Consider the following 11,979-nt stretch of genomic DNA (forward strand, 5'->3'; position numbering starts at 1 on the left):
TTTTTTTTTTTTTTTTTTTTTTTTTTTTTTGGTACCAGGGATTAAATTCAGGGGGCACTCAACCACTGAGCCCCATCCCCAGACCTATTTTTCTGTATTTTAGTTAGAGACAGGGTCTCACTGAGCTGCTTGGTGGCTCATTTTTGCTGAGGCTGGCTTTGAACTCTCGATCCTCCTGCCTTAGCCTCCCGAGCCACTGCAATTATAGACATGCACCACCATGCCAGCCTACATCCCACAGATTTTGAGAGGTAGTATTTTAATTTTCATTCAGACAAAATTATGTTAAAATTTTTTCTTTAATCTTTGAGCCATGTATTATTTAGAAGTGGGTCATTTAATCTCCAATTATTTAGTAATATTCCAAGTATCTTTCTGTCACTTATTTCTGGTGTAATTCCACCATAATCTAAGCAGAACAGATATTGTATAATTTCTAATCATATATATTTGTTAAGATATGTTTTGTGGCCTTGAATGTGGTCTGCCTTAGAGAATGTTTCATGTAAGCTTGAGAATAATATGTATAATCTGCTGTAGTTGGATGAAGTAGTTACCAACATTTATAGGCTAGTAAATCCTTTCCTTAATGATTGAAATTCTACCTTTCTCTCTGTATCAGTAATTTACTGCTGTGAAACACACTACTGAGTTAGCGGCTTAAAATAACCACTATTTATTTATTCCCTGCAGTTCAGTCTGGCTTTATTTAGCAAAGTAATTCTGCTCTAGCCTAAGGTAATTTTTTTTGGCAGATATAGTCATCTGGTAGTTGGCTAGGCACTTACTGGACCTGGATGGCCTTACTACCTTGTATGGAGTGGTCTGATCAGGGATAGCAAGGATAACTGAGCCTGATCCAGGCTTCCTTACATGAAATTCACAGAAGAGTGAGTAAGTGAAGGGAAGAACAAAAGCCATAAGCACTGTGAAACCAATGCTAGGAAGGGACATATCACTTCTACAGCTTTCTATGAGTGAAAACAAGTCACAGGATGAGAACAGTTTCAAAAAGAAGGGAAACAGGTACACTCGTTGGTAGAAGAAGTGACAAGTTATACTACAAAGAGGCACACCTCCAGGAATGGTTCAACAATTTCTGGTTATCTTTTCAAACATATAAAGTCATACACAAAATTTCCTTAAGCATTTGGATCTACTTGTAGATTGTTTTAAAATCTATTCCAAAATTTATATTTTTATTCATGTGTCAAATAAATATTATTAAGTATCTGTTAGCTCAGTCACTACCCCCATTCTTTTTGAAAAACTTTCCTAGAAATTCTCACATTTTTCTTTATGCTCTTTCAAATGATTGTAGGTAAATGGAAAAAAGGGTTATTATTTTATAGAGATTATATTATACTTGTAGAAATATTATTAATTTAGTGTCTTGGGTCTTCTATCCAAGAGAATGATTTTTCTTTTCATTCATGCAAGTTTTCTTTTATATCTCTTATAAGCATTTGAAGATTTTCCTTTTATAGATTTCTTCACATTTCTTGAGTTTATTCTCATATACTTTATTATTACAATTATCAATGATACTTATGTGTTCTAAATGGTTATCACAAAGAAAAGCTGTGAAATTTCATATCCTGAATATGATGTTACATTATCTCGGGCAAATTCCTCTCTAGAACTTAGTTTTCTTAATTAACTTCACAGAGTTGTGAGAAACAATGCAGTTCATATAAAGTCTGATATATGGCAAGGGCTCAATAAATTTTGCTTATTATTACTATCATATTCATTGGGTAATCAGCCATCTTACTGAATTGATTTCTCTTGTTCCTACCGATTTTTCACTTGGGACTCTGGGATTTGAGACACACAGTAATCATAATCTTGGTAATTCTTTTCCTTCCTTTAATAGTTTATCTTTTTTTTCCATTTTCTTTTAGCATTGCAGTGGCCCTTATTTCCAACATAATAGATGTAGATATCTGATGTGTTACCTTACTTCTGACAGGCAGAGTATATCTATTGTAATTATTCTTAAGTGACTAATAATAATACACTTTGCTTTTCAACAAAAACACTTATACTCCATCAAATTATGTGAGCACATTTCTAATAGCACCTTTACTGGAAGTATTTTCAAAAGAAGCAAAATGATGATTTTTTTCTTTGCTTATTTTTATATTTATACCCAATGATGTACTCTAAAATCTTTAATCTTAATCCAAAATCTCTAACTTCATTGAAAATCTCATCAGAATTAGAGAATCATAATTAGAACCATCATAATTAGAACTATCCTAACAGACATCTCCTCAGAGTAAGCATGAGTACAACCACACCTTGCCGGACCTGATTTGTTAGTACAAGGTATCTAAACCTTGGCACTATTGACATTTCAGATGATATAATTCTTTGCTATAGAGATCTGTCTTGTGAACTGGAGAATATTTAGCAGAATCCCCCGTCTCTACCCACTTAATGCCAATAGCATCCTTTCCCTAAATTGCCCTAATGAGAACTACCCAGTCATGGCCAAATATACTCTGGAAAATTCAACTCCAGTTGGACACCATTGTCTTAAAAGAATGATGTATGAATCAGAAACGAAGCCCCAGGTCATAAACATAATATGGTGGTTCAGATACACTTTGCCATGGGCAGAGACCAAAAAATCAGTAGAAGTAAAATGTAGGAGAAAATACTCACTTTGCTTTATAGGGTGACTCAGACCCAGAATTTTTTGTTTCCATTAAACTCTCATATTCCTTGGCCCTGAAGAGAAAAAAATTGTTAGTTGTTGTTTTTATAGCAATCCAAAACCTTAACTTTGGTTTTCCTTTCCAATATGAAATTATGCTGTTAAAGTGATAAATTAACACTTTGATTTCTGAAATTGCCTATTTAAATTACTGTAAATTTTATCATAAAAGGTGAAAAACATATCTTTCCTCATAAGATATAGAACAGACTGAAAAAACACTTTTGAGTTTATAGATTTTATTCAGGTAGTCACTTTTCAGAAACGTAAGAATAATGATAATTAAATTCAAAGGTCTATTAAATTTCTACAAAGTAGCTGAGGCGGTTGCCTATCTATGTGCCTGAAGTAGGATTTACTGCAAAAATAAATACAGGTAAATAGTCATATAATTTTAGAAATAATTTAAAAGACTATGGAAAAAACTGACCAGACCTTCAAAGATTTGTTTTGTTTTTCTTATTTATACTGACTAAAGCAAAGGTCGATAAAAATCTAAAATAACACTTCCTTGCCATTGTTTAACTAAGCCAGACCTAACAGTCATCAACAGGTCATGAAAGACAGATCTCACTACAGCATCCATTAATTTTGATATGTCTGTTTCTTTTTCTGGAGAAAAACAAAGAGAAAAATGTTAATTTAAAGGTTAACTATTCATCCAAAGACTCCTAGCCTCAAATAATTAGTTTAGTGACTTATGAAATTATTAGCCAAAACACACAGCAGCGCCAGATAAGAAACCCAAGCTCTGCTCCATAAAAAATGTGCTTGTGTGTGGTGGCACATGTCTACAATCCCAACTACTTGGGAATTTGGAGTAGGAGAAGTGCAAATTCAAGGAGACCCTGGGCAATTTAGGAAGATCTTGCAACAAAATAAAAATCAGAAAAGGGGGGAGAGGCTGAAAATGTAACTGTGTATTAGAGCACTTCACTAACAAGCCCCAAGCCCTGTCTTAAACCCCCAGTACTGCTTGGCAGACAAAAACACAAGTTCAGAAAATGCAAATTATATCAGTGCTTACAAGGAAAAAGTAAACTAGCACAGGTTATATTTGGGAATAAATATCTAAATTGGAATAAAAGATGAAATTATATTATTGTAACTTAATGATGCTATTATTATTGAATAAAATATTAAGGTATATCATAATTGGGAAATAACCACTTGGTAGTTGCAAGTAATTTTGACCTCATCTGAAAAGTAGAAAGAGTAATCATTATGCAGGGTTGAATATGTTCTAAGAATTGAGTCAGATGCTATATGTTCATTCTCTCATATGTACCTAAAAATGTGATACAGTATTACCCCCATTTTGCAAAGAAGACATCTTAGGAAAATGCCTATTATATAAAAGCCTACATTGATCTAGGGTTTAAGGTGGAAGAGACTGAATTCATTCTTTCATTCATATCCATACAACTATAATGTCATCATTTTAAAAATCCTAATTGATCCTGAATTGGTATTTTACCACTATGTTATAACTTGAATCTTTTCTTGATTAACTTTTTAGGAATCAAAAAAGTTAATTATTTGTAAACACTTATTTTCATTGATGCAACTCTGTATAAAATTAAACTAGATGATAGGAATGTATGTACACAATGGGAATATTCAAGGAAGTTCTTCTTCAGAAAGAAAAACAGGACATTAAGAACACTAAAAGAGAGGGGCTGGAATTGTGGCTCAGTGGGAGTGCTTGCCTATCATGTGCAAGGCTCTGGGTTCAATTCTCAGCACCATATATAAATAAATAAAGGTATTGTGTCCAACTACAACTAAAAAATAAATATTAAAAAAGGAAACAAATGAAATTTATTTAAAAAAGAACACTAAAAGATACACAGTTCCACAGAGCAGAGTAACTGCTGAATACTGCAATGTTTTCATCTCCAATTAAGACAACACAGCAGGTTTCCTAAAGAAAATTAAATGTATACTCGATTAAAAAAAAAAGGTAGCCTCTGAGTACAGAAAAAAGAGAAGAAAAGGCATTACTTTCAAAGAAGACTACACAAACAAGGCTGAATATGAGGGAAAATTATAAGTCATGCTTAGGAGACATTGTACAGACTCATTTGGCTAGAGAAGACGACTAAAATATGGGGATAATGTGAGTAACACTAAAAAATCCTTTCAGATAGTCTATCCTAATTAACTTATGATTTTTAAAGATAATGATCTACTTGATTGAAGTTTTAAATTTTATTAGTGAATTGCTATAAACTAAATTCCTTCTTGGTGGGGGGTGCCAGGGACTGAACTCAGAGGCACTTGACTACCAGCTCACATTCCCAATTATATTTTGTATTTTATTTAGATAGTCACACTGAGTTGCTTAGAGCCTTGTTTTTGCTGATGCTGGCTTTGAACTCGTGATCCTCCTGCCTCAGCCTCCCGAGTTGCTGAGATTAGAGGTATGCACTACCATACCTGGCTCAGTTTATTTTTTTATTGGCATTTTTTACATGCTATTTTACCAATCTCAAAGAATTGATCTTATCAATCTCTTGTTATGTTTGTAAAGATATGCTTCATTGCTGTATGTGTATATGATAAAATAAGTGTATCAACCTCATTTTCCAGGGGGGGAAATATTATTCTAGCTCTTCAAATTGAATTGCTCCTCCATCATGTCTACTTCATCTGATGACAAAAATCTCTTAAAATTTCACTCTATGCAAAGCTGAGGATCCATGAGCTTTGTGCTACCACCGTCACAAATATCCAATAATTTGTAGTTTCTGTTTTTATTTACTCCTTAAAACCTCTTAGGGCAAATAATGTCTTTTTTTCCCACCCTTGGTTCCAAAGAATTAATTTTTTTTCTTTATGATTTTTTCATATTTTGGGACAATTTTTTGTGGTATAATTTTTATACAACAAATTTTTTATTTTAAGTATATAATTCAATTAGTTTTCACAGTTGTGTACTCCAATATAATTGAAACTACAATCATAATATATTTCCAATACCCTACAAAGTTTTCCTTTGTCTCTTTGTAGTCAACATCTTCCCCTACCCTCTAGTTCCTAGTAACCCTTCATCTTCCATCTAGAATACCCAAAACTAGTATAATCAAGGCTGTATTATATATACTGTATTGTGTCTGGATAATTTAGCATAAAGTTCTTGAGATTATTTTATATTGTTAAACGTATCTCTTATTTCCTTCATTTGCTTAATAGTGTTCTGCTACTGGTGTACATCACAATTTGTCATTTGCCAACTGAACATAACACTTCTTTCCAGATTTGAGCTATTATAAATAAAGGTACTATGAACATTTGCAGACAAGTCCCTGTGAAGGAAAATATCTTCATTTCTTTTGGATATACACCTAGAAGTGGGATTACAGGGTTGTATAATAAGCACACAATTAAGTTACTGAAATATTTTCCAGAGTGGTCATTTCAATTTGTATTTGTACCAACAAAATATGAGTTATAATTGTTTTAGCCTTTGCCAATACTTACTATATTAAGTCTTCTTAATTTTAGCAATTCCTATACATGAGTTTTGGTTTCGCATTGTGACTTATCATTTTCCTAATGAACAATGAATTAAACAACTTACTATGTTATTTATAAACTGCTTATTTGAAGTTCATCTTCAACAGTGAATTTTGTTCCAATCTTTTGCCCATTAGCAAATAAATTAGCCCTTATTTTCAGGCAGGGTTGGTGAAGCAGGGTTCTGACTCATCTTTTGCTTTAAATTTAGAGTTTACTGATTTATGCTTGAAAAATATCTCATTTCCATTCCAGAATTGGAGGATCAAATTTTGGTCTTTTGTGTCTTGGTGTGTGTTCAATATTTAGAAATTTTCTATGGAAATTTTAAAAATTTGTTCTTTTTAGAGAGTAGAGTACATTGACATACATACATGGAGTTTCACAGATTATATTCATATCTGAACAAAGAAAGTTATATCCTATTCATTCTATTGTCTTTCCTATTCCCAATCCTTCCCTTTCCTTCCCTTCCTTTGTCTAATCCAATGAACTTCTACTCAACACGCCCCCTGGTTCCATCTCACTCCAGTCAGAATGGCAATTATCAAGAATACAAGTAACAATAAATGTTGGTGAGGATTTTGGGGGAAAGGTATACTCATACGTTGCTAGTGAACTGTAAATTGGTGCAACCACTCTGGAAAGCAGTACAGAGATTCCTTAGAGAACTTGGAATGGAATCACCATTTGACCCAGTTATCCCACTCCTTGGTCTACACCCAAAGGACTTAAAATCAGTACACTACAGTGACACAACCACATCAATGTTTAGAACAGCTCAATTCACAACTGCTAACCTATGGAATTTTTACCATATAAAGCCTAATGTGTGAACACAGGACTTCTTTCCATTTTATTTTAGATCTGCTCTGATTTCCTTAATCAATATTTGTAATTTTTACTGTATAAGTAAAACAACACCTTGGTTATATTTCTTGATTATTTCATTCTTTTTTTTTTTTTGAGAGAGAGAGAGAGAGAGAGAATTTTAATATTCGGACACAACATCTTTGTTTGTATGTGGTGCTGAGGATCGAACCCGGGCCGCACGCATGCCAAGCGAGCGCGCTACTGCTTGAGCCACATCCCCAGCCCTTGATTATTTCATTCTTTTTGATGCCACTGTACACGGAATTGCTTTCTTAGTTTTATTTTTGGATCATTTATTGCTGGCACACAGACATACAATCTATTTTTGCATGTATCTTGTATCTTGAAGCTTTGCTGAACTCATTTATTAGCTGGATAATTGTATATGTGTGTATGTATGTTCTGTTTATTATAATGATTAATATATATTAATTGTACAAACTAATGAGTTTCACCATGTTTCCATACGTGCATATTCTTTTTTAAAACAATATTCTTGTATATTCTTTTTTAATATTATTTATTTTTTTTTAGTTTTCGGCGGACACAATATCTTTGTATGTGGTGCTGAGGATCGAACCGGGTCTGCACGCATGCCAGGCGAGCGCACTACCGCTTGAGCCACATCCCCAGCCCCTTGTATATTCTTTTATATATATTTACTTATATTTACTTGTTGATGAACATTTATTTATTCATTTATTTATTTGCGGTGCTGAGAATTGAATCCAGTGAAAGGCAAGCGCTCTCTGGAGAGCTACAACTCCAGCCTCTATGCATATGCTTTGATCATTACTACCTCCATCTTATCTTTTCATGCTTTCTTTTCTCTAAAATACAATACTTTTTCTGTGTCTTGTTTATTTTTCGGAATTTGATATTCTCCAGTTTCATAATTTTTTCTGTAAATGAAATTAGTTCATTTTTCTTTATAGCTCAATTGTATGTGTATCCATTCATCTACTAATGGTTACTTGGTTTGATTCCACACCTAGGCTATTGTAAGTAGCAACACAGTAAACATAGGTATGGCAAGCATCTCTTATGTATGTTCACTTCATTTCCTACAAATATGTACCCAGGAACAGCAAAGTTGGATCACATGGTAATTCTGTACTCATTTTATTTTTTTGGAGGATTCTCCATACTACTTTCCTCAGTTTCTAGACCAATTTACATTCTCATCAATAATGTATACGAGTTACTTCCCCCCTCTCCCCACCATCTTTGCAGCATTTGTTCTGGTTTTGATAACAGTCATCTGAATGGAGAGAGAGATAATTTAAACACAGTTTTGAAATGCAATTTTCCCCTGATGGACAAAGATGTTGAGCATTTTTTCACCTAATTACTAACGATTTGTACTTCTTCTAATAAGTGTCTGTTCAGATCACTTGACCATTTACTGATTGGATTACTTGTTCTTTTTGGTGTTCGATTTTTTTGTTTTCTTCATATTCTTCAGATATTAATATTCTCTCAGATGAATGGCCAGATTAGAAGTTCTCCAATTCAAAAGTTGTTCCTTTTACACTAGTGATATTCTTTGGTATGCAGAGATTTTTAATTTGATGTAATCCCATCTGTCAATTCTTACTTTTTTTTCTTGAGCTACTGGAGTCCTAGTCAGGAAAATATTACCTCTTCAATATCCTTCAGTGTTTCCCCTATTTTAACGTCTAGTACTTTCAAAGTTTGTGGTGTTACATTAGGTGTTTCATTCATTTTGAGTTGAGTTTTACAAAGGGCAAGACACAGGGCTATATTTTCAATATTTTACATGTGGCTATCCAGTTTTCCAAGCTCTGTTTGTTAAAGAGCCTGACTTTTGTCCAACAGTTTTTTGGCATATCTGTAAAGAATTAAAAGGCTGTACATGCATGAGTTTATTTCTAGGTAATCTATTCCATTGATTATAAAAAACAGACACATTGCCAATATCATGTTGCTTGTTAGTATGGCACTGTGGTATATGGAAATCAGGAATAATGTTATCTCCAACATTACTTGTTTTGCTCAAGATTGTTGGCTATTTGGATTATTTTTGCACCTATATAAATTTAAGGATTGTTTTTCCTACTTCTCTGAATAATAAAATTGATGTGTTGATAGGAATGAATTAAATCTGTAGACTGCTTTTAGTAGTATGACCATTTTGACAATATTGATCTTATCAAAGAACATGGTGGGTCTGTCCAACTTCTAGTGTCTTCTTAAATTTCTATATTTGGTGCTTTAAAAATATTTTTATTAGTGCATTATAGTTATACATAATAGTAGGGTTCATTCTGACAAAATCATACAAGCACGGAACACAATTTGCCCCATGTCAGTCTCCATTCTCTCCCATCCTTTGTCCCACTATTCTCTCTACTGGTCTACCTTCCAGTTATTGTTTTTAAATTAGTGTTTTATAGATACACATAAAAATGGAATTCACTGTGGTATATTCATATATATATATGAAGAATAATTTTGTTGATTTCATTCCGCAGTTCCTCACTTTCTCCATCCCTCCTCCCTTCACTCAGTAGTTTCACTGATCTTACTTCTATTTTCCTCCGATCTACTCCACATTTTCCCCCTTACTTTGCCCTAACTTCTGCTTATGAGAGAAAACATTCAATCCTTGACTTTCTGAGTCTGCTTATTTCACTTAGTATGATGTTCTCCAGCTTCATCCAATTACCAGTAAATATCATAATTTCATTCTTCTTTATGGCTGAGTAATACTCCATCGTATATATATCTTCATCATCTGTTGACAGGCACCTGTGGTGGTTTCATAACTTGGCTATTATGAACTGTGCTGCTTATAAATGTAGATGTACCTCTCTCAGTACAGTATGCTGATTTTCGTGCTTCTAGGTAAATACCAATGAATGGGATAGCTTCATCATTTGGTGGTTCTATTTGTAGTCCTCTAGGCTTTCCAAAGTGGTTGCACTAATCTGCAGTCCCACCAACAATGTAGATGTGTACTTTTCCTCCCACATCCTTGCCAGCATTTATTATTTGTATTCTTGTAACAATGGAGTAAAATAAAATCTCATAGTGGTTTTAATTTGCATTTCCCTGATTGCTATGGATGCTGAACATTTTTCCATACGTTTGTTGACAATTAGTATTCTACTTTTGAGAGATGTCTACTTAGTTCTTTTTCCCTTATTGATTAGGTTAGTTTTTTTTTTTCCAGGAGGGGGCAATGTTAAGCATTTTTTTTGGTTTTGGTTCTTTATATATATTCTAGACATTAATCCCATGGTGGGAGGACTAGCTGGCAAAGATCTTCTCCTCTTCTTTTGGTTCTCTCTTTGCAATCAATCATTTTCTTTTCAGTGGAGATGCTTTTTAAGTTGACATCACCCCCACTTATTACTTTTATTTCTCAAGCTTTGGGGCTCTTGTTAAGAGCCAAAACAGGCAATACCATTATGTTGGATTTCATCTAACAATTGCAAAGTCTCTGGCTAATTCCTAGGTCTTTGATCTACTTTGATCTGACTTTTACGCAGGTTGACACATAGGGATCTAGTTTCATTCTGCTACACATGGATATCCAGTTTTCCCAATACCATTTGTTTAAAAGGTTTTTTTTTTTTCCTCAAACACACATTTTTGGCACTTTGTCAAGTATGAGATAACCATGTGAATCTGTCTCTAGAGTCTCCCAATCTGTTCCATTGGTCAGCATTGTCTATTTTGATGCCAATACCATGCAATTTTGTTACTATAGCTCTGTAGTATGATTGGAGATCAGGTATTGTGATGTCTCTTGGGTAATTTCATGCTCAGTGTTTAATTAGCTATTCTGGTCTTTTATTTTTCCAAATGAATTTTAGGACTGCTCTAATTCTGTTAAGAATATCATTTGTATTCCAATGAGGATTTCATTGAATCTGAATAACATTTTTGGTAATATGGATATTTTGACAATATGAATTCTGCCTATTCAAGAACATGGGAGGGCTTTCTATCTTCTAAGGTCTTATTCAATTTCTTCTTTCAGTATTCTGTAATACTCATTGTAGGGTTGTTTTTTTAAACCTGACTGGTTAGGTTTACCTCTAAGTATTGTTATAAGGTTATCAAGAGTAGAATAGTTTTCCTAATTTCTTTCTCAACAGATTTATCAAAGTAAATATAAGAAACCTATTGAAAGTTTAAAATATATGTGATCAAAAGAGGAAGATGGCGGCGAGGGGAGTGCATTGCCCCCGTGTGCTGCTTCACTGTGTGGGAGTATGACAAGTCAGGACGGCTAAAGGATATCTTGTTAGGAATTTCCAGCAATAGTGGGGTGCTCCGGAACCTGGAGGAAGGATTTCCATAGCACAAGGATCGGCTACGGGGACTCAAACGTGAGAGGTTTGTCGCACGGAGGGTAACACTGCTTATTCAGCAAATCGCCCCGCGGCTACAGTCTGCAGCGCGCGCTGGGAAACGAGGAGATAGCGACGCAGGGATACAGCGCTGCAGTTTCTGCCAGCCGTGCAAGCACCGTACTCAGGGCTGAATTCTGGGTTCGAGACGGGGGAAGGAAGCGGTCCATCTCGGTTCTCCACACTGGTCAGACCACAGAGGAGGCCAGCAGCCACCATGTTGGAAAGCTGACGTCACCATCCCTGTTTTCGACTGACCACAGCTCATTCAGCCATAGAACAGGTAATTTCAGGCTGCAATTCGCCTGCGGCTTGCAAACAGATTGCTAGGGTTCAGTGCCTGGGTGCTTCTTAGAACCTGATCTTATCGGAGCGAACACCGAGCGCGGGGCGGCCGAGTTCCGGCTCCCGGAACCGTCCCGGAACCGCCCTGGCCCAGGGCTACGGAGCCTGCGGAGGCTGCTTCTTGGACCCTGCTCCTAT

The 11,979-nt window shown here is 34.8% G+C and overlaps 1 protein-coding gene across 3 annotated transcripts in view; it reads right to left on the reverse strand.

The window, feature by feature from the left end:
* Positions 1-11,979, reverse strand: part of Scaper (S-phase cyclin A associated protein in the ER) — a 325,725-nt gene that overhangs the window by 225,766 nt on the left and 87,980 nt on the right. For 2 of the 3 annotated variants that reach the window (XM_048793831.1, XM_015480048.2), the window contains exon 13: positions 2,671-2,736. The exons of the other annotated variant lie outside the window; for it this stretch is intronic. In XM_048793831.1, the coding sequence (XP_048649788.1) occupies positions 2,671-2,736 (66 nt within the window). The remainder of the gene's footprint in view (positions 1-2,670; positions 2,737-11,979) is intronic. 3 annotated transcript variants of the gene reach the window in all.

Source organism: Marmota marmota, unplaced genomic scaffold, assembly GCF_001458135.2.
Source record: "Marmota marmota marmota unplaced genomic scaffold, marMar, whole genome shotgun sequence".
NCBI classification, from domain to species: Eukaryota; Metazoa; Chordata; class Mammalia; order Rodentia; family Sciuridae; genus Marmota; species Marmota marmota.